A 23,832-nucleotide genomic window follows, 5' to 3' on the forward strand; every position below is an offset into this window, starting at 1 on the left:
CAAGTGTCCCTGGACCACCCGGTAGACTGTCCAGCTCTCCAGTGGGCTACCTCGGTAGAATTGTCACTGTTCCGCATTCGCTCCCGGAACTTAGTTGGACGCCAGAACGTGGCATAAATCACATTCCTGCCGATACCATCTTCAAGGGATCCTGTTCAACCGCGTGCCCCCGTCTCATGAAGTGTCCAGAACAAGTCTGCATTGGTGCATTTTCCATTTCTTCTTAGTAGCAGGTTTCACTCTGCTCCTGGAAGCTACCAGAAGAATCCTTACACCTGCAGCTCCTGGGCACTTCTCACAGGAACCAGCAGCATGAAAACCTACCTCCAGTGACCCACAGTCGTCCCACCTAGTCATTTGGGATAATCGGAGTCAGAGGGGTTAAGTAATTGCAATGCATTCAGCTTCCCCTGTTCTTAGAATAAACCTTAGAATAAACTTTGGTTATTCCATTTCATGGATTGATGGACCTAAAAGCTTGTATCTGAAAGATAAGAATAACATTTTACTTACCTGTACATTTGTTGAATATCTTCTGGAACATTTCACCACCACAGTAACTCTTCCGACATCCCCTTTTCCTAAGAAGAAGCTTTGTGACTTTAGAGAACCAGGCCCCATACATTATAGGGATTGGACTTCTAAAGTTACAGTATCATTTTTGTGAATTGGTTTCATTCTACTGCATCACTACTTACCTTCTTTTTGTTAAGTTAATAAATGCATTGCTAAGAATCTAAATGTGACTGTATGTATGTTTGATAATTGAGCATCGTGTGCTATTATTACCTCCTGGTTACATTTCATAGTGTTTGTTTTTAGGCCTTGAATAAATATAGTATTTTTGTACTTTACTGTCTAAATTGAATTATTTTGTGCTTCACTGTGTGAACTCATTGTGGACCTCTGACCCCACTCTCACACTCCTGAGAATAATCTTGACCACTCTCCGCGGTTACCTCGATTACGTTTGGCTAACCTCTCAGCGATCCCATGTTCACTATAACTAGGGTGGCCTCCTAAAATCTGTCCACCAGGACAGATTCTAGAAATCCATCTCAACAAGTTGGGTCTGGCCAAGTAGGTTGTTCTCCAAGTCGATGTATTGCTTCAAGCGACATCACCACCCTCATGAGCTGGCTCATGTCCGAGCAATGCAGGATTATAGCATCGCATTACGGTGAGCAGCTCTATTATGAAACATTGAGGTTCCTCCCCAATATTTAGGAAAACTTTAGCCACGCTTTGCAAATTACCTGGTGTCCATTGAACATGTTCTCTGCCGACATCAGTCTAAATTGTGCTTGGAGGACCCTAGAGTCTCTTACATTGCCGGGCCTCCCCTTGTCACAGTCTGTGTGAAAGAGGGAGGTCCATTGGGCAAGAGAGAAATCCCCTGGAGCGTTCAGGCTGCAAGGTCCAGGCAGTGCCGATGCGAAGGGTTCAGAGTGTTGTGGGCTGTACAGCGATAGCAAGCCAGATAGCTCCCGGCGCTTGTGTTCCGTACCCACACTGCCTTCGGCCTGCTCACGCTGCGGCGTGCACAATTTAAAGAAATCTTTAATGTCTTTTACTGTCGCATTGGCTTGATAGATCTGCTTTGTCTTTCCCAGCATGATCTGGGGTTTTTTCTGTTGCCCGTACCAATTATATCTTTCCCTGCAGTCTGTCATTGACTTCCCTCAGTCCTCTACCCAACGATCTAGCTGTCACTTCCTCTAACCAAGTCATAAACGCTCCTCGGTGATGAGGGCTTATTTTGCTTTTCTGCTCCATTAAGGCTCATCTGATTGCTTGCAAATTGTCTGAATAAAAAATGTCATGGCACTGCCATTTTAGAGTACATAGGGGAAACATTTTGGCAGTAAGCAGTAAAATGCAATTTAAAAAAATGGCAGAAAATGATTCGCTCGCACCAGTTGGTCTTCGACACATCAAGTTAGTAACCACAAAGCTACAAATCAGGCTACAGGATACAAAGTGTCCCTACCCCATTTCACTGTAACGTGATGGAGTGTAGGAAAAATAAACTAAGAAGTGTATAATGGAGAACAGAGTTCTCATGTACTGATAGCCATGTCGTCTTGTCTGTGCCCTCAAAACAGGTAAGCTTAGTAAGGCCAGTGGCGTAAAAATATTTCACCGACATCCAAAAGTCAGAACAGGTTGAAAACACCAGCAACATGTTGGGTGCCCCTTGAAGTCTATGGAGGGAAAGCAGCAAATAGAAAATCATTCTTTACACCCACCAATACACACATGTGCACAATTCAAAGACTGGCAGTAACACAATCATGAATAGACCAACTCCACAAACACAGGGATACCCCATTCAGGCAGATGTCTGGGAGACCCTCAACTAGCTAAAAGCCGGCAGGCATACAAAGGGCACATGGGTAATGTGAGAAACCAAAGGGTTTCTCATTCGCTAGTCCTCGGGGACTTGTCATCCAGGTGGCCAGGACACAGCCATCGCTTTGGGGGTACGACGTCCTTTCATCGCCGTTTTTTTCCACAGCATTTTTTGCCATGGGGTTTTTTTGCCGCAAAAAAAAACATCGAAAAATATGGGGGGTGGGTAGAGGGATATAATGTTTGAGGGTTTGGGGTGCTAGATTCTAAATAGGTGGGAAGGGGCTTTGGGGGGGCTTAACCCGCCATAAAAAAATGTAAAAAAATTTGATGAGTTTTTGCGGCAAAAAATGCTGTGAAATAAAAACAGGCGATGGAATGACATTGAACTGCTTTGGGATCCAGTTCCTGGGGGTGGACCAGTGCGGGAGGATCACCTCTGTGAGGGGTCTTCAGTGAGTGGGGGCGAGGCCCCCCTTTCCTGTACACCTAAACCCATCCTTTTTTTTTTAGGATTCTCCGATGTCCCTACTCCCCCCCACCCCCATTTTGACACATACACTGGGCTCAGAAAGAGGGTGACTGAGACTAAAGAGGCTAACTCTTGCATTTCGCACTGGACATGCCCCTAATTGGGTCAGGCAAAATCAGGCACCTGACTTTAAGTGCACACATCTGACACCAATTAGCTCTCCTCACACAGATAAAAGGCAGAACATAGAGGCACACTCTGAGCAAGGTGGAATACGAGCAAGAGCAGAACGTCCGAGGCGAAGGCAAACCTACTGGAGCAGAGCGTCAGACCGAGGGTCGAGAGCAACGGGTCAAGGACCGCAGGAGTTCGCCCCAGAAGATTGTTGCCTCCAATAGGCTGTGAAAGACACATGGAGAAGGCCGTACCCCAGACAAGAAGGCTGCATTGAGTTTCAAGGACGCCAGCGACCCTCCCAGGTGAACGGCAGAGTTGGGGAGGCGAGGCCAAGCCTGTAGTACTAACCTTGACTCGTGAATTAAAAAACTGAAAAGACCAGAAAGAAACTCACAGCAGGGGAGTTGGCAAGCGACCTGAGAGCCCGGTGTGTGTTAAAGAAAGATTGAAGTTGCAATATTATATTGCATAATTGAAGGCTGCACGCATGTGGTTGATACGTGAAGAAAGGCAGACCTGTGAATTAACTTTGAAGTAAGAATAGCTGTGAAACCAGAGATACTGGGTAACGGCGGGGTCCGGCGAAAGGAAGTAGCACACTCGAAAGTCTCTGTAAAAGGTGAAATGTTTGTAGCGATAAAGTGAATGAACTGTAAAAGCGAAGTGATCAAAATTAACTCAGAGAGAAGGGGAGAGTACTTAAGAACTTTGAACTACCCAGACCAAGAAGCACAGGGGCATATAACACACAAATGTGAGCTGAAGGGAAAGTCGAAGTGTTCCTGCAGAGGTCTGTAGTAAAAGCCACGCACATTTGAAAAGTCTTCGACATCAGGAAACAGTCTGAGCCAGACTGAGGGAGACCGGAAATGTAATAAGTTAGGGGAAGGGAACCCCTAAAGGATGTGAATTAAGCTTGGGGAAGGGAACACCTGCAAATGCTGTGTTTAGAAAGGTCTGAGCCTGATAGAGAGCGTCCAGTATGAACTTTTGGTTGAACTTTTGCTTTGAAAGGTCTGAACCCAACAGAGCGAGGACCAGGGTGAACTTTACGTTGAACTATGTTGTAAAAGCTGGAAAGAGACTTTAACGTGGAAGGCCAGGTGTGCCGCGATCCACGTTTTGAACTGCCTTAGTGTTAAGAACCTGAGCCAGAGTGCGTCATCCTGCCTACAGTGTCTGCATTACTCTGTGCTGTCCAATGTGGGGAGGAGAGCTGACTCAGCCACATTTCTTCTTTATATTTGAACACCGATTTTCCTTTACATACAGATTCTCCTTTACACACTTTTTGTACAAGAGACAGGGCAGGCATTAGGTTTCGTTAGTATAGGCCGTTTTGATTTGACAGACTCAACTTGGACTGTTTGTTTTACTTATTATTTGATGGTAGAGACCACTCCCATCCTAGTTATAGGGCAAAGTAGGAATTTTTCCAAACCCAGAAACTTTAATAAAGGTTTTAAAAATTGTACCTATTGTGTCAGTATCATACTTGTGATACCATGCCTCCCTTAACAGTAGGCTTTGTCTAGAGCCTATCTACTCAAATTGGCTATTTCAGCCATTGCTTATGGTCCTGTCCATTCAAATGAAAAAAAAGGCCACAAATCAAAATGGACACAGTGTTAAGTCTTTTAAAGTGCCTTAGACAAATGTTCTAACATGGTGGCCATTTGGGTACTAATACAGTGAAAAAGCTACAGCAGAGCTGCCACTAGCCTTCTCCCCAACACTTCCCGGATGAGATCAGTGGAACATACAGCTAACCATAAAAGGCTACTCACACATAGAAGACACCATAGCCATGAGACGTGGGGTCTACCAAGGGGCAAAACATAGAACTCCGCCCCAGAAAATGCAATGCAGGGCTTCATGCTTCACGTAAAATGTTGAAGTAAAAGTATTTTACTCCCTATTTTTTTCATGTTGGGAGTAAAATGTTTTTAGAGAGTCAAAATACTTTCCTATTTAGAAGAGTTGAGAGATTTCTACTCCCAAAATATAATTTTCTGAAATTTACAGTTATTCATATTATAGTAACAATGCTTGAAATTTAAAAGATGATTACTACATTAAAGTGGTCCCTTCAGACTATGCAGCAATATTGTCGTGGCATATTTCTGTGGAGCTGCTCGGCTGGTTCCACTCACCCGAACAGATCAATGGAGGTGTTTGGAAGGAAGCAGGGAGTAGCCTGGTTTTATTTATGTTGTCCTTATTTGCCTTTAAGGCTTAAAAACAGCTGGTACAGCTTATCCGTAGGGCAGAAGAAAAGGCTTTGAAGCCATCTCTTAATTTTGGATTGATGAGCATGGAGCTTTGTCAGGGTGCCTGCAGCCTCGCTGGAGCACCCCGCTGTCCTTCTCAGTAAGCTGCCAGGGAACCAATTTCTTATTGGCCAGCTCTATATTCTTTGATCAGCTGCAAGACTGAATGTCGGTTTCTTCTCTGCATTAACTCACGTAGCGAGAGGTGGACTTACCTTTATAGGCATGGACTTTCTGGATCCAGGAAAGGGGGTTCACCTTCATCAGTGCATAGGGAATGCTCAGTACATGCATCCGGTTCATGACACTCTGAAAAAGAGAGCCACTGTTCAACACAACATATAAAAATTAGACAAGTAAATCGTGGAAAGCTTAGCTTCACACTGCAGCAGAACGTGGACCAGGACTCACTAAACAATGCATAGCGAGCACGCTGCTCTTTGAAGAGAACACAGTAAGCAGTATGTGCGAATGTCAGCCAGCATAATGCTACAAATAAAAGAGTTGCATCGCAAGCACTGCGGGTACTTTCCAACTGGTACATAGCGACTAAACGCATGCACAAAGGGACCGCTGGATGCATTGTTTAATATACAAAAGCCATTGAAAAGATGCACAGTGCAAGCAATGAATGCCAAGTCCAGAAGGGATATTGCTCTGGACAGTGAAGCAAACAATGAAAACATTATGCAATGCCCAGTTTGCACATCTGTCAGGATACAAAATAGCTCATGCAAAACCCAAGCAGTAGTCCGTTTCAGGCACAGACAAACATGCAGAAAACATTACAAGCAACGGTCAAATTTTACACTGCTCCTCAAACAACATCACATAGTGGCAATGAATGCAAGACACTGCCTGACAGAGCCATGGCATAAAGCAATCAGTACATGCAAAATAACTCCAATGCACTGCTCTTTGAGGGGGGGCGATGGGAGAGTAAAAAATATTTAAGTATAACTATGTATGGCATTCTTTTTCAAGTGCCTCTCCTTTTGTCCTATTTCGGACCACTTGTTCATCATTTAACAGCAACTGTGTCAGATGGTTTTCTTGCCTTTATATTTGTTTATGTCAAATTGGAGGGAAACCATCATGAAGTGTGTAATCTCTTATCTGAAAGACCCAATAGTCCCTTGCTATGGTCTTCAACTGTTTAGAAAATCCTTGAGTCGGACTTACCCGAATCCCATCCAGAGTTATCTGATGCGTAAATAACTCATAGCAGCTTCCCTGGGGACAGAATATTTCTGAGCTGCTGCAGGATAGTTATGTACTTTTCTTCCTCATGATGGACTCATGAAAGGTTGCCTCAGACTACAGGCACCTCCCAAAAACCTCTGTTTCTGCAGTGTACACAGCATTGGTGTGCACTTTTCTATTTAAATGGCTTATATGATACAGACAACTCTAGACATACAGCCTTTTGTCAACTCGGTTAATTTCTCAAAGGTGGGACCCACCTTGTCATTAAACAGCTTTTCACCTTGTAAAGGCATGCCTATAATCTTGTTTTTAACATCTTGGAAAAATTTCAAACAGCCTAAATCTTCCATTCCGCTTGAATGCCGCTGGTGTAGAAATAAAACACCACCGATTTATTTCTTCGGAAGATTCAAAAGCATCCACCACATTCTACCTCAAAGGCTCAGCTATTGTGTTAGGTAACCGTTGTCATAATAAAATTCAGCACTTTTCTGAAATTGCTAGATGCTGTCCTAGACCTCAAAGCCTACGATCCAGGAGAAAGTAACTTTGTTGCCATGGATCCAATCACTGTTCAATCAAACCAACAGAAAAGCTGAAATATTTGGTCTGTTTTAGCATGTGAATTTACTGCGCTGACTACCAATGAATCTGTCACAGAACAATCAGATAAGCAGAAGCAATCTCATGTTGCAGGACTAATGTTAGTCTACAAATATGTATTACTCGCTACCAATAAAGCCAATGCCCGTTATCAAGCATCTTAAAAATGAAGGCAGAAAAGGAGGATCCTTCCTAAGTCCCTTTTAGAGCACAAGCATATTTCTCATATTTCAACACTAACAATTTAGTTCTTTTAGATCCAGACCTTTCGCAGTCCTTCTCATCCAGGGAACACATGCGAATTCCTCAGTTTTGCCCATTGAACAAACTCTCAGAAGAAGTATCCAAACCACTTGCATCCAATAACACAAATCGTTCTGCTACCAAATCATTTGGAGGATGGTCCTACATGAAATGCTGCCTGGTTCATGGAAAGTGAGCAGACAAGTTACCCATGTCATATCCCGTTTGGGGTAAACGAACAAAAAAACACCCTTTTGCCATCACTGCTGATTTACAAAGTTGTAAAACTGGATACCTTTTTCTTCATTTGAGAGAAAGTTTCTCAATTCTAAGCACCATTTGGCATCCAATAAATCACTCCTGCTCTCCTATGTGCCCCCTTACTCTCCATGTTTCAGCAACTGAGATCAGAGTTACTGCAAGGCTCTACTCTACCAGTTGTACAGTGTTTTCAATGTATTTATTTATTTCCTTGTGCATTTGTAAGGGGCTTATACAGCGAGTAAGGAACAAGTTACTTACCTGTAACTGTTCTCCAGCATGTGTCTGGCATGGATTCCCATGCTCATGAATATTCCCCGTCGTCAGGCTGGGAATCCTCGGTAAAGAAAAAATCAGCTTCAGGCTGGGAATCCTCGGTAAAGAAGAAATCAGCTTCATTTCTGAACTGTCTTTCTTAGTAGTAACCAATCACTGGTCTCTGGGTCATACTGCCCCCAGCCAATGACTGCCCTCTACCTAAGCCCCTCCCCTGGCAGCCATCCTCAGATTTGGTAGCACATAAAGTGGCAGTAGGACCAAGTGAAGAGCCGCAGAGGAGTAGGAGGGGGGGGTCGCATGTGAATCCATCCCAGACCCATGCTGGAGAACAACAGTTACAGGTAAGTAACTTGTTCCTTCTCCAGCATGGGGTCTGGCATGGATTCACATGCTCATGAATACAAGAATACATAGCAGTACACACATGCACAACTACGGGAGGTGGCAAGGCTCAACATTAAGCATTTCAACAACCCAACATCAAGCATCTCTTACCTCCTCACCAGGCCCACCTTCAGGCGAACAGGTCGCGCAGCACTGCCTGGACGACTCTAGATTCCTCCCTGGAATCCGGGTCGACACAGTAGAACCTCGTGAAGGTGTGCGTCGACCTCCACGTAGCAGCCCTGCAGATGTCCAGCAGGGGAACACCAGATAGGAACGCCGTGGTAGCATCGATCGCTCTGGTCGAATGGGCTCTCGGACGGCCGGGCAATGGTCGGTTTGCCAACCAACGACCGTGCATGATGCAGCCGGAGAGCCATCTGGAAATGGAAGCCTTCGAGAGGGCCTTCCCTTGGTTCACAGGTCCAAAGTTCACAAACAGCTGTGATGTCTTCCGAAAACTCTTTGTGCAGTCCACGTAGAACTTCAGCGCTCTAGCTACATCAAGCGAGTGCAAAGTCCTCTCGGCCGGCAACGAAGGCGACGGGAAGAAAACAGGTAACACCAAGGGCTTGTTGAGATGGAAGTCCGACGGCACCTTGGGCAAGAAGGAGGGGTGCGTCCTCAGCACCACCCTCGTCTCCTGGAAAGTCAGGTATGGAGGTTTACAGGAGAGGGCCTGAATCTCTCCCACTCGTTGTGCGTAGGTGATGGCCACAAGAAATGCAGTCTTCCACGACAGGAACTTCAACGGTGCAGAATGCAGAGGCTCGAATGGCGGCCCCATGAGCCTGGTCAGCACAATGTTGAGTTCCCATGCCGGAGCCTTCACCGGCAGGAATGATCGGAACAGTCCTTTCATAAACTCCTTCACAAGGTGATGGGACCACAGAGATGAGCGCCCCGGAGTTCTGGTGTAGCGGGAGATAGCCGCCAGATGGATCTTGATGGAGGCGTGGGCCAGCCCCTCCTTGGCCAGCAACAGAAGGTTTGGCAGCACCTGGGGGGCTGTAATCCGCAGAGGGTTAATCTTCTGTGCCCGGCACCAGACAGAAAACCTCTTCCATTTGTGTCCCTAGCACTTGAGAGTTGAGGACGCCCTGGCCTTTGCAAGCACCTCCTTGAAGTCTGCTGGGATCTCATACTCGCCAAACTCTAGTGCTGCAGGAGCCAGGCCTGCAGGTTTAGCGACCCCGAGTCATGGTGGAGGATGGCACCTCCTTCTCTGGCAAGGAGATCAGCGTCTGTCGGCAGTTTGAGTGGGGGGGGGGACGTTGGCATGTCCAGAAGGTCCGGGAACCAGATCTGTCTCGGCCACGCCAGTGCGATGAGGATCATCCTGCACTGGGACCATCTGAGTTGGTTGATGAGTCGCAGCAGCAACGGCAACGGTGGGAACGCATACAGGAACAGGCCGTCCCAGGGGAATGAGAAGGCATCGCCCATGCTCGCCGGCTGGGGAAACCTGCTGGCGAACCTCTGGCACTTGGTGTTCGTCGCTGTCGCAAATAGGTCGATCTGGGGATTTCCCAATCGTTGAAAGAGTAGATCTACTTGATCCTGACGCAGTTCCAACTCGGGGCACGAGCGCAGCTCCCTGCTGAGTGAGTCGGCGATGGTGTTCTTTATTCCTGCCAGATAGAAGGGTACCAGAAACATCCCTTGGGCGACGACCCAGTGCCACAGATCCTGGGCTTCCTTGGATAGGGCTGGGGGATCTGGTGCCTCCCTGCTTCCGGATGTAGAACATTGTGGTGGTGTTGTCGATGAAAATACTTCCCACCTAGCCTTGAGGGACGGGAGGAATGACCTGAAGGCCCAGAACACGGCTCGGAGCTCCAGGACATTGATGTGTAGTGACCTCTCCTCCGGGAGCCAAAGGCCTCTTGCGTGGAGATATCCGGTGTGCGCTCCCCATCCCTCCAGGGAGACGTCCGTCGTCACCGTCTCCTGATGCACCGGGGTCTGGAAGTCCATACCCGCCGCCAGATGCGCGTGGTTGCCCCACCACTGGATCGCTTGGCGGAAGGTCTCGTTGAGCGAGATCTTGTCTTCAAAGTTGCCTGCTGCCTGCATCCAACGGGCGTCGAGGAATTCTTGCAGTGGACGCATCCACAGCCTGCACAGGCGCATGAGGTAGATGCATGAGGACATCATGCCGAGCAAGGACTTGATGGACCTCACCCTGGCCATGTCCATGGTCGAGAGCCGTTGCACCTTGCCCAGGATGGCATTCGTCCTTTCATCTGACGGAGAAGCCAATCACGCCACTGTGTCGAGTCTGGCTCCCAGGAACAGGGAGACTTGCAACGGCACCAAGTGGGATTCCGTGAAGTTGATCGAGAATTCCAGATCCGTAAGCAGTTGGACGGTCTTTGCTGTGTGGACGACGGCGAGTTCTCTTGTCTTGCTCGGATGAGCCAGTCGTCTGGGTAGGGGTAGACGTGGATCCCCTGCAGGTGCAGCCGCGCCGCCACTGGTGCAAGGCACTTTGTGAATACCATGGGCGCCGACTTCAATCCGAAGGAAAGGGCCTTGAACTGATAGTGCCGCCCTTGGACTACGAATCTCAGGAACTTTCAATGTCCTTTTAGAATGGGGATGTGAAAGTAGGTGTCCTCCAAGCCCAGCGACGATAGGAAATCGCTTCCACCAGCTGTCACAGCAGGTGCTGGAGGGTGACCATCCGGAACCTCTGGGACTTGATGTCCTTGTTTAAACGACAAAGGTCCAGGATGGGTCGCCAGCTGCCGGTTCTTCTTTCTTACGAGGAAGTATTGCGAGTACACTCCGGAGCCCCAGAGCCTCTTTGGGACAAGCTCGATGGCTCCTTTCTTCAGCATCGCCCTTACTTCCAGCAACAGTTGAGGGACGTGGTTTTCCTTCCTGGCCACGGGAGGAATGCGGGGGCACTTTGTCAGCCGACCTCCCATCGGGGTGCTCAGGTGGGGGCCCAAAGCTACGGCCGGTTCACTCCTGATTGGCAGCGGCCTTGCCGCCTTGGCCTCCTTGGCGACGATGACGAGATCCTCCTGATTTGCCACGTCCTTTGTAGGCCTCCTGCGACGAGGAGCGGGCCGACTGGTGGTACGTAGAGGAGCCACCACTGAATCCTTTGGAGGCACCTTGCTTGCCTCCCGAGTTCCGAAAGGGCGGCCGTCGTTGCTGCAAAACTCCCAAGGCCCAAGCCGTCTCCGTGTCGGCTTTGATGGCCTGCAGCGACTCATCCACTGTCTTGCCAAACAGGTTGTTCCCGTCAAAGGGCATGTCCAAAACTCTGGTTAGCCGTCCTGGCGGAAATCGGTCGCCTTGAGCGATGCCTTGAGCCACCCCCGCCGTCGAAGACAAACACCATTGCCCAACTGGCGGAAACCGGTGTCAGCAATGTCCGTGGCCACTGTTATGGCATGGTCCGACGCCACCTCACCTTCCTGCAAGATCTTCAGGGGCTCCACCCTCTTGTCCTCCAGGAGGAAGTCCAGCAGAGGAGCGATCTTACACCAAAGCTCCCTGTCGTATTGGGCCACAATCGCTAGGACGTTGGCTGCTTTAATTGTCATCGCTGCTGACGAGATGACCCGTCGTCCCATGGCGTACAGTTTCTTCCCCTCGCCGTCCGGCAGGGAGGTTGAAGTTGAAGCCATTGCCCCCACCGCTTTCTTCTTTGCCGACGCCGAGACGACCGAATCTGGGGTCGGCTGTGCCCTAAGGCACAAAGGGGCGGAATCCGGGACCTGGTACTTCTTCTCGTACCGGTCTCTCTTGGCAGGAGTCGTAGATGGGTCCTTCAGGAGCGACAGTCCCTCGTCCCAGATGTCGTCAAGTAACGGGACCGAAAGGACCGTCTTCCTTTTGGCCATGCGCTGTTGATAGAGGAAGCCTTCCTTCTTCTGTTTTTCAGGGCAGAGCTCGAAGAGCTCGGATGCCCTGGCGATCATGGCGGGGAAGGAGCCAATTTCGTCAGGCGGGGAGGCCCGAGGAGGTGGTGATGGAAGGCCCATCCCGTCGTCACCATCGTCATCTGTCCCCGTCGTGGTCGTCTCTGTTCCCGTGTCATCCCAAGGATCAGATGAAGGCTGTGAGGGCCGCGAAGGCTGGAAGGGCATGGCGGGATGAACTCTCCTCCGCTTGCTTGCAGGGCTTCCCGACAGGCCAGGCTCCGCTGGATCGTCCGTTGGGGGTAAGGGCAACCTCGTCCTTATCTCTGTACATAAGGCCTGGATTGCCATCAAGATGGCTCCCGAGTTGTCCTGTGGCTCGGGCACCGGCTGCGACGGGCACGACGGTTGGGGAGTGGAATAATCCTCCACGGGAATCTCGTCGGCACCACCCTCACTCTCTTCGTCCGCCTTGTCGGGATCCCTCCCATGGGACCGGACCTCCTCGAACTTCTTGTTCAGGATCTTCACGACTCCAGCCAGCTCCTCTTCAGAGGCTGTATCCGTGTCCGTGATGGCCACTGCCCCCCCCCTTTTTTCCACCGGGGTCCTCATGGGGGTCTTATCGATGGGTTGAAAAGAGGATTCCCTCCGCAGTGGCAGGGAAACTCTGGGCCCCGAGGTCGCCTCCACTGGGGGAGCCTCCACAGGCTTCGCCAGGGCCACCACGACTCCCTCAATAGACGCCTTGAAACAAGGCCTTCACAACTTTAGGCGCACTTGAGGCTTTCACCTTGGGGGGAGGGTCACCGCCTCGCTCCCCCTCGGCTGTCTCCTTCGGGATCGACCGGGGCCTCTCCAGAAGCTTACCCGGGTTCTCCGATTTCGTCTTGCCCGAGCCAGAGCATTGGCTCGTGGTTGATGGCGTTGGTGAAAGCGCGCCCTGCCTGGCAGCCGAGGAGCCCGACCGTTCGGCACTCCCGGTGTCCGCGGACTTGCAGTGCTTTGCCTTTTGTTGGGCCCCCATCGCCGGAGCGTCCTCACAGAACTTCTAAGGCCACTCGGTTCTTCTCACCTGCTGGGCTCTTACCTTCCAGCCAGTTGGTGAGGCGGATCTGACGATCCCTCAGTCCGTTCCATGTTCTTGCAAAACGCACAGTCCTTCTCTACGTGCGTTTTGTCTTTGTGAAGGCAGTAGAGGCATCTCGAATGCTCGTCCTCCTTGAAGACATTCTGCAATCCGCATCCAGGGCTGTTCCTGAACAGCTTGGATACGGGCGTCGAGCTTCCTTTGTCCTGGGCCATGTCCACGGGGTAGGCCTCCAGATCTTCCTTCAATCCTCCAAGAAGCGTAACTCGACGGAAACTTCGCCCTTGCGGGGCACAGAAAATTCCGAAACGGGTCCACGTTGATCGGAAGTAGAAACGGTGGAGCTTAAGGCTCGATTGACCGAAAAAATTAGATTAAACTCTTTGAAAAAATGCAAAATGCAGTAAAAGCTCGAGAGCTATAGCACGAGGACTCCCAACAATTGAACGTGCGGTAAAAATCTGAGGATGGCTGCCAGGGGAGGGGCTTAGGGAGAGGGCAGTATGACCCAGAGAACAGTGATTGATTACTACTAAGAAAGACAGTTCCGAAACGAAACTGAAACTGATGTTTTCTTTACCGAGGATTCCCAGCCTGACGACGGAGAATATTCATGAGCATGTGAATCCATGCCAGACCCCATACTGGAGAAATTGGGTTTCAAATGTATTCATTTCATTCATAAAGCGCACAACACCCAGGAGGCATCGAGGCGCTGTTACAGGAAGAGATTATTTGTATTAGGTTTTCACATACAATACATTTGGTAAAGGCAGCTGTTACAGGTCATTTGCAATAGATTATGAAATACAGTGCATTTGGTACAGGGTGCAAGGCACAGGAGGAGCTTCAGATTTAGGAGAACCGCTGTGTTTTAAGTGCTTTTCGGAATACCCAGTAGGATTGTTCTGCCCTAAGCGAAGGGGGCGGTCCATTATTTGGCTGCAATGTAGGAGGGAAGCTGGAGCCGCCGGCTTTGGTTCGCTTCACTTTACGTAGGAGTAGGAGGTCAGTGTAAGGTATTCTGGTGGGTCTCAGAGTGAGATTTGTCTATTTTCTGATAGAGGTGGGGGTGTTGTGTTGGATACGCACTTATGGGTGATGGACAGGGTTTTGAAGGTGATGCGGTCTTGGATGGGCAGCCACTGGACCTCTCTTCTGGCTTCTGAGATATGTTCTCTTTTAGGGATAGTCAGTGCTGCTTGTAGGGAATTATTTTGAATTACCTGAAGTTTCTGGATGTTTTTGGAGGAGGTGCCTGCAAAGAGGACATTGCAGTAATCAATCCTCAAACCAATGGTTGCTCTGGCAATAGTCAAGCGACTAGTTTAAGAGAGGAAGGGTCTAGCAGCATTTAATACTTTGGTGGCATAGGCTGCTGAGGAAGTGATGGCGTTCACTTGGCAGGACATGGTAAGGGAGGCGTCAAGGTACACCCCTAGTGTTTTTACAGAAGCTGAGACGGGGATCGAGGTATCTTCGATGTTCATTAAGATTACTTAGAGCTCTGGGAGAGCCGACAAGCAAAATTTCAGTTTTTTTTTTTTTATTGTATATGGTTTACAAGAAACCTTTACAAAAAAATTTATCTTTAAAAGGTAAAAAAACATTCAATACATTTAAATTTCAATTATACAAACAAGCGTTAAAACATAGATCCAATTTCCAGTTGATTTCCAGAGAATGAGGGACAAATTTAAAATTTAAATTTTAAAAAGTACAGTGCAGAGTACCCTGCAGCATTAAAGAATATACCGACAAAAAATTTAGAATTTACAAAATTCTAAAATAGAGAATAAACCTACAGAGCATAAGAGAAATTTCATAGAGTCAAGCATAGTCATAACAAGCATAATCATAACAGCGGGGCGTATAAATCTAAAGCTTTGATAAATCCAGCCACAGCAAGTCCATCCTTAATGTTTGTAATAGTGAGACACTGAGACCAGATCAAATCGGCCTCCCCCATTTGCCCCATTACATTAAAACGACCTAGGTATTTGTCCCTTAAAGCTGTCAAAGCAGTGCAGTCTAAAAAGAGATGCCGAGCAGTTTCAATCATCCCCAAAGTTTTGCAGAAGCGGCAGCTAGGATCTAAATCAGAGAACTCCTTCCTTTTATGTAAGACTTCCCGAGTGGGGAGGAGATTCCATCTGAGTTTAATGAGGAGGGAGCGATAAGATCTGTTGGGGAATTGGTTCAAAATAAAAGACAACAGGCCTCTTTTCTTATGATCAAATTGTAAATTTCTCAGAGAGGGGTACGAATGTAATTTTTCAATAGTGTTACTCCAGTCGTGACAAAAGAGACACTCCTTGACCTTATTCGGATTCGTTAGTAGGGTGTCCCTATCGGAGGAAATATCCAACAGGGTCTTGTCACAGAGATCACTAAAAGCGTTGAGATATAAATTCTTGACTAAATGTCCCTGAGAAGAAATCATGTGGCCCACATCAGCATAAAGAGTGTCAGGTTTTGGAGAAAGCAAGGCTGAGAAAAGTGAGAGAATCCTCCAGAGAATCCTAGCTTGAAATGAGACTAACCCTAATTCATACCTGATAGCCACTATTGGAATGGAATTTGGCAGTTTTAAGATTTTCCTCCAATAGATACCCTCAAGAGAGTCCCAGAAAATCAAAAGTGCCGTATAGTGGAATTCCATTCCATACAAAAGTTTTGGAGTAACCTTACCCTTAAAAAAATCTACTACAGGCTTAAGGGAGAACATACCATATTTATTGTCTAGTTTGAGGGATTGGGAGATGAGAGGGAGCAGTTTGTTTCTGAGGAATCGTCTAAGTTCGATCGCCGAGGGTCTAGCCAAAGTCAAATAACCAAGATAGACGATTTTATTTGCTCTAATTATATTTTCGCAACCTATTTTCCATGCTTTGTTATTCCCCATTCTCCCCTTTGAAAAGACCATAGTACGGGTTTTGCTCGGGTTAATCTTAAGGCCATTAAGAATACCGTATTCTTCAAATTTGCATATGAGCCTCTGCAGGCCCACTTTAGTTTTATCAAAAAGAAGAAAGTCGTCGGCATAAGCCAACCATGAGAGCCTCAGATCCCCTAGTTTAGCACTCACCATGCCTGCATTTCTCAGGAAGTCATCAAGATCAGCCATATAAAGGATAAAGAGACAGGGAGCTAACGAGCAACCTTGTCTCACCCCAATACGTGTCCTAATCCTTCTAGAGAGGGTTCCTGCCAAGTCAAGCCTGATGTGAACCCCTGAATTTTCATACATGGCCATGATAAGAGATAAAAGCCCTGCCGGAATGCCCCATTTGGTTAGTTTTTCCCATAGTCTTGACCTAATAACCAGGTCAAAAGCGTTTGACAGGTCAATAGATGCGACAGAGAGGACCATCAAATTTACCCCAGGAAGAGGTCTGTAGGGCGCTGAGAATAAGACCATTGAGATTAGTTGAGTGGCCTGCCCTAAAGCCTGTTTGTTGTTTGGGGAGAATATTATTTTCCCTGATCCAAACATTAAGGTGCAAGAGCAACAGAGAGGCAAAAAGCTTACAGTCCGCATCAATAAGTGAGATAGGTCTATAATTTTTGACCTCGTTACGCAGGCCTCTTTTGAAAATTGGAACAATGTGAGCAGTTTGCCAGCTAGTGGGTACCTTCCTAGAATTAACGACATCTTCAAAGAGCAAAGAGAGGAGGTTAGCCCATAGAGCTGGCTCAGCTTTGAATGTGTTGTTAGTGAGGCCGTTAGGCCCAGGAGCCCTAGATTTCTTGGCTTTGGAGATGAGTCCTAGTATTGTCTCGGAGTCAGTCGGAGGCTTCCATAAATCCTTAGAGGGGAAGTTCCCCTGAGGACAGGAAACTGATCTCTCACCCCCAATGTCAAAGAGTTTAGTGTAGTGCTCAACCCATTGAACCTCAGGGATGGGATTTAACTGGTCGGCGACCGCCGCATTATCTAAGCTAGATACTGTAACCCAAAATGCCCTCAGATCTCGTTTTATAAGCACTGCAAGCATATGATCTGCATCATTTCGTAACATAGAAGCTTTTCTAGACTTACAATAGTTTTTATATTTTTGGCGGATGGTTTTAATTTTTATGTTTTTGTCGGCCCATTCCATATCTAGGGCTTGTACATCTCTAATGAGTTTCTTAGTGAGACTCTTTACATTAGCTAATTCTTGGTCAAATCTATGAAGGTGAGATATTTTAATAACACCTTTCCTAAGCTGACCGTAAATACTACGCTGTAGAGCCGTGAGAAAGCTATCGAAATGAACTGTATTGAAAACTGCCAATTTCCAACAGAAAGAGGTATGGTTAAAAGAAGAGATCAGTTTACGATTCAGTAGGCTGATATTGAGAGGAGACCAACGAACCCCTGTCCCTTGTCCCACAGTTTGGAGATGGGTAGGTCCCCCCGCGGGCAAAGACTTAGTTGGAAGGAGACAAAGAAATGAGACCCGGAGAATACCATGGTCACTCCATGAGTTGAAAGAAACCTCGACATTAGACGAGAAAGGAGTGAGAGAGTGATCTACAAACACGTAGTCTAAGGTAGATATTGATGAAGATCTACGCCATGTGGGTCGAGATAAATTGCTGGCGTCGTAATAACCATTAAGACAAGTAAGACGCACTGAATCCATGGCGAAATTCCAACAACGACCATGTGCGAATTTCATACCTAGGCGGGAGTCGTCCTCCAGCGCTAGTCCCAAGTCGTCATATTTGGATTCGGAAGAAATAGAACAATCCGAATTAAGATCACCTGCCAGGATCAGTTTACCCCTGGGATGCATAGATCTCCAGGAAAGAAGCATATCCGTTAACTTTTGCAAAAACGGCTCAAGAGGAGAGATTCCCTTGTGCCAGTATACATTGACCAGAAGTAGAATAACCGTAAGATCAAGAGAGAACACCTCCAGGGCCTGGATACCAAAAGGCGTATCCAAAAGGATGTTAGTCCTATAACCCAAAGAAGTTCTTAATCCAATGAGAAGACCCCCCGATGGCCTACCTCCCCGGCTGGGTCTAGCATTTTGAGAAAAGATATTAAACCCATCTAAAATGGGAGTTGAGAGCATCCAGGTTTCTTGGAGAAAGAAACAGTGTGAAGCCCTAATCAAAGTAACAGTATCTAAGTTCGTAAAAAGGTGAGAGTTACCTCTAGAATTCCAGGAGAGGAACCCAAAGCTATTCACAGAAGGAGCATCCGGAGGTAGTTCTGGATTAATCAGGAGGTATTCATTTCCACAGACCTGCAGTGACCTGTGCCCAATTGCGAAAGTGTCCATTTGATTTGGGCATAAATTGCCTCCCCTGGGGCTGTGGGGTTCTATCCGGGTAATATACCATAGTGAGATTATCCCTATATTTTGCATCCCCTCCATTATTACTGGAGAGCTGAGTGGATTTCAGTAAATTTGCTTCAAAGCCAAGTTGCTTTAACCCTTCCTTATGTCCCATGATCAAATCCAAAACCACTCTTGATTTAAGAATGATATTACTTACATCTACCCGGTCATGAATGGGGAAGATAATGCTATCCAAGTCATAGCTAGAGATAAGTGAGAGCGAGGGAAGTTGATGGAAGATCTTTAAAATATTACCACGGTTTAAGCAGATTGGCGTATCTTGGCCCCAGAGGCTGGTAAGTTGTATAATATCCCGAGGAACTTTTGGTTCTGACATATTAGGAAGGGAGTCAGAGATCTTTTTAGTAAACTGAGATAAAGAATCAACCGCAAAGTCGGGACCCCTAGCACCTCTTAGTATAGTCCTATTTTGAATAACATTTGGACCCACAGGAAATCTTTCACAGAAATTAAGAGAAGTATTGTAGCGAACAGAATCGAGCCCGGAGGGGGCACCTTCACGGTCCATAATCGGGACGGCAATAGGCAGACTTGGAAAAACTGGATTAGAAGGGAGAGGGGCAGAAGAACCCCTCTCTACTAGAGCTCCCATATCCCCTTCCCTTGTTATAAGCTCAATACTCACAGGGAGACCCTCAGTGACAGCAGTGAGCGTTGGCTCCAGAGGTAGAGGCGAGGTAGAAGAAGCCCCATCTAAGGGCATGCATAAGTTAGATTTAGGCACTGCCCCACATACACTTTTAGGAGCCAGTATCTCCCGGAAAAGGTGTTTAACCATATCAATGTTAACCAAGTTTGCTGTAGGCATTGGCCGAGAAGTCTCTGAGTGACTCTGAACTGACCCTGATATACAGTTAGATAAGATAATCGGGGATACTGCATCAGAGGAGGAATCCTTTGCTTTGACAATAGCATTAGTAGTAAACACAGTCGAGGCATTAACGGAGGTCGGCTTTGGTAAAGTTGGAGTTGTTGTCAGGGTACCAGAAGCCACAGAGTCCACAACCCCCTCAATATTGGGTCCCTTTACTAGTGAAGGAATGTTGTTAGTCGAAAGACCATCAACCACACCATCCGGTAAGGGAGATAGAACTGCTGTAGTGGGAAGTAGGTCAACTGTGGCTGCAGTAGCTACCGTAATAGGATTAGGGGTGCGAGAAGCCACTGAATCAGCATGATTCCCAGTCCCCTTCGGTACCAGAGTAGTAGATGAGGAAGCCACAGTATTCGCCAAGAAGAGATTTTTAAAAAATTGGTTCGTATAAGAATTTAAATGTTTCACGTTTTTCTGATTTTTTGTTTTCTTCATTTGCTGAGTGATTTTCCTTTTCCTTCCTATACAGGGCGCAACTTTTTGATGTAGGGTTTCTTTGATGGGTTCAATGGAGATAGATGAACTCTCTGAAGACGAAATAGATATGAACTCCAGAGAAGAGGCGATCTGGGGACCCTTGGGGAGATCTGCCAATTCTAAAGACCCTCCCATAGGGGGAAGACCTTGTACAATAGAATTAGGAAGCGGACCAGCCGCTTCCTCTTGGACTTTCTCCTCCATTGATACCATCGTGAGTTTAGTGTGAGGGATAGTTAGTACTGGCTTCGATCCAGTGAACTTTCGCAGACCCTCGGAGGTAGTTATTGACATCTTAGCGGGTAGGCTACATGAATTCAAAACTGGGCCTAGAGGGACCGTAGGACTCTGGCCCTTAACTAAAACTACCTCTTGCCTACTTGGCGTGATCAAGGTAAATCCTTTATGTACGGTATGGGCTTCAGAGGGTAGTTGATTAAGAGGAATAGGGTCATGACCGTGGGTAGGCAGAAGTGGATGTTCTTCCTTTATAATTTTAACTAGCTCTTCAAATCTGTCAAGGCCCTCTAACCTAGAATAAATTTCAGATAAGAGGAGAGAGTGAGATCTGACCTCAGACCATATATTGTCATACAGACTCACAAAGGAACTCAGAACCATATTCAGAGCCGAAATAGTGGGTTGGTAAAGTTTAATTCTATCATCTGCCTCCTTGAGAGTGTGATGTAAGATCGATTCACTACCCTGATCCCTTTTTGAGTCTGGGAGTAAACCCCTTTCTTTCAGCCAATTTTGTTTCTCTGTGTACTCATCAATAAAATTGATGAGATCAGAAGGAGAGCCTGCAAAGGACTCATCACAAATTTGCTGGGTGACATTATTTGTATTATTACAGTTGGGGCCCAGGTGGCTATCAGCAATTGCCTTGTCTGCACATTCTATAATGCTGATATCGTCAATATCCTGAGCTGAAGGATCTTCAATCTCCAATTTCTTAACTACATCAACTAGGTTAGTATGATCTGATGAAGACACTGTAGGAAGTGAGTGTAAATATTTAACAAGGGTACTAGATGTGGACCTCTTTCCAAAGAAGTGTGAAATGTTTTTCCCTTGAATTAGTTTCCCTTGGGTACCCAGATTGGATTTTGTTTTGAGGGTGGGATTCTGGGATTTATTAAATGGAGTTTTAAACAAGGTAGGTATCGATTTCCCTTTAGGCGTGAATGGAGTACCAGCCACATTAGTAGACAGATTAACATGGATAGTCGAAGTATGATTAATGGCCCTAGTTGCAGAGTTAACCTCGAGTGGAGGTTCAGTGGATGGAAGAGCAGTGTTCCCATTAACCGTTATCATTGGTAATGCAGAGGCAGTAGCTACAGAGTCAGCTGTCCTAACAGATAAGATAGGCATCCTGGAGTGGGAGTTGGCAGATGTTGAGAGAATAGAATTGACCATATTGTTATTGGAGTAATCCAAATGGCCCCTATCCTTTTGAGGGGTAGCCCCTTTCACAAGATTAGAGGTTAAGGTGGCTGCTAGGCGTTCTTCCTGTGTGTCTATCGAGATATCATGAGTTCCATTAAAGATGCAGCTATTGTAGACTGCATTGCGGGGTAAACTACCCATAGCATTGAGTACCTCAGACCTATCGCTGACATGAATTTGAGCCTGGGCTAGGGTTTTAAGAAGTAAAGGGTTATAAGGGGCATCTGCTGGAGCGTGCTGCAGATTCCTCATTATAGTTGGGGAGGGAACTTCTAACAGAGAAGTGACTGATGAAACAGAGGGTAAATTACCAGTGGCAGACGGAGTCGAGGCCAGTGAGGCCTCCATAGCTGTCTGACTTCGCAGTCCCTTGCGTGTCATTCAGAGAAAACTAGAACCCAGTAGTAAAAACAGGGGACTTAAGAATATAGCAGTAGAGGATTAAGCTAAAAGTAGACTGAAGTTGCAGTGATGCCTATTATACACCACAGTCAATAAAAATGTGAGCACAGCAATCTAATAATTATTACACTGAAAGCCAAGGCAACCAAAACACTTTTGAATAAAAATACAGAAAGAAATGGATCTATGCAACCCCCCACCCCAAAACAAAATAATAAACACAGCTGTATTGTGAGCTAAGGATGAAATGATCTTAGTCCATACGTAATCAAAAAATATTGATTTTAACAAAAAACCACAATTGACAGTGGAACCAAGAGGAACGCTCAGTCTCAGGGTAGGGAACGCCCGACAGCTTGTGGAGCTGCCAGAGTCCGACTCTCCACCCCAGACCCTTAGAGCTGATAATGTGCTTGGTATGTACTATGCAACGAGATCCAAGTTCAGATTACTCACAGGTCACAGCCAAACAGCACAACAGCGGCTCCAGCCCTTACTGCCTCCAGGGCTTAACGCCGGCGGTTGGGCCGGCAATTTGTATCCGGTACCAGTCACGTGATGCGTCACGTGTGCGCAGGAGTCCCCGCCTCCTCCAGGAAGCAGGGGGAGCAGCAACAGCAGAGCTCGCAGTGCTGCAGGGAAACAAACAAAGTGCCCGCACGTTGGAACGTCGACACGTTCAGTCCACAAAGCGCTCCTCCAAATAATTACAGAACACGCCGCTCGGGCGGTTGGGCCGGCAATTTGTACCCGGTACCAGTCACGTGATGCGTCACGTGTGCGCAGGAGTCCCCGCCTCCTCCAGGAAGCAGGGGGAGCAGCAAGAGCAGAGCTCGCAGTGCTGCAGGGAAACAAACAAAGTGCCCGCACGTTGGAACGTCGACACGTTCAGTCCACAAAGCGCTCCTCCAAATAATTACAGAACACGCCGCTCGGGCGGTTGGGCCGGCAATTTGTATCCGGTACCAGTCACGTGATGCGTCACGTGTGCGCAGGAGTCCCCGCCTCCTCCAGGAAGCAGGGGGAGCAGCAAGAGCAGAGCTCGCAGTGCTGCAGGGAAACAAACAAAGTGCCCGCACGTTGGAACGTCGACACGTTCAGTCCACAAAGCGCTCCTCCAAATAATTTCAGTTTTATCGCTGTTTAGGCACAGGGGGTTTGCTGCCATCCATGACTGTATCAGGGCGTAAGTATTGATGAGAATGTTACAGTTATCAGCATAAATACCTGTAAGTGGGAGCAGGATTTGGGTATCGTCGGCATAGTTGGTGTAGGATAAGCCAAGGGAGTATAGGATGTTGAAGATGGGCCTGGTAAAAATGTTGCAAAGGCTCAGGGATAAGCATGACCCTTGTGGTACCCCACATGGGATGAGGGAAGCTGAAGCATTGGTGTTCTCCGAGAATACCCTCAGTACTCTACCTTCCAGAAAGGATGCAATCCAGGCAGTAGCCATGGAGGAGAGGTTGGTTGAGGTATTAAGGTGGTGGCCTAAGATTTTATGGTTGACCAGGTCAAATGCAGCAGATAGATCAAGGAGGAGGAGGAGAAGAAGTCGTCCCGACTTTCCCTCCTCCCTGATCTCATCCAACTGATTTTTTAGGTTAAGTGGGGCTGATTTAATGCCATGCCCGGGGCACAAACCAGATTGCTGTATTCCTAGGACATGGTTAGTTTCAAGGAAATGCTGAACTTGCAAGTAGGCTGCCATATAAAGGATTTTTAGTAAGAAGAGGACAGTTGTGATTGGCCTATAATTGGTAGGAAAAGCAGGGTCTAATTGTAATTGCTTATTTGTACAGCGCTTATACACAAATGAAGTGCTCCAACGCGCTTCAAGGCAGGAAGGGAAGTGAATCCAATAGTCATTCTTAGGCCTTGAAGTTTCTAGGAATTACTACTGTATTCCCTTGTTCCTAAGTAGGTTTTATTTATTTTTTAGGAGGGGGAGGACCCAGCTTCCTTAAGGTTGGCTGGCACTGTGCTTGTGGAGAATGAGGCATTTATGAATGCAGTGATGGGTGCAGCAAGGATTTCTGCAGTCTTTGATGA

General features: G+C 47.2%; 1 protein-coding gene across 5 annotated transcripts in view; it reads right to left on the minus strand.

Moving 5' to 3' along the window:
• Positions 1-23,832, minus strand: part of DIP2A (disco interacting protein 2 homolog A) — a 2,340,120-nt gene that overhangs the window by 1,345,263 nt on the left and 971,025 nt on the right. For all 5 annotated transcript variants that reach the window (XR_011274713.1, XR_011274712.1, XM_069616034.1 and 2 more), the window contains one exon: positions 5,487-5,580. Coding sequence is in view for 3 of the 5 variants with exons in the window: in XM_069616034.1 (XP_069472135.1) it covers positions 5,487-5,580 (94 nt within the window). In the remaining 2 variants the exon portion in view is untranslated. The remainder of the gene's footprint in view (positions 1-5,486; positions 5,581-23,832) is intronic.

Source organism: Ambystoma mexicanum, chromosome 9, assembly GCF_040938575.1.
Source record: "Ambystoma mexicanum isolate Mex_15411 chromosome 9, UKY_AmexF1_1, whole genome shotgun sequence".
Taxonomy (NCBI): Eukaryota; Metazoa; Chordata; class Amphibia; order Caudata; family Ambystomatidae; genus Ambystoma; species Ambystoma mexicanum.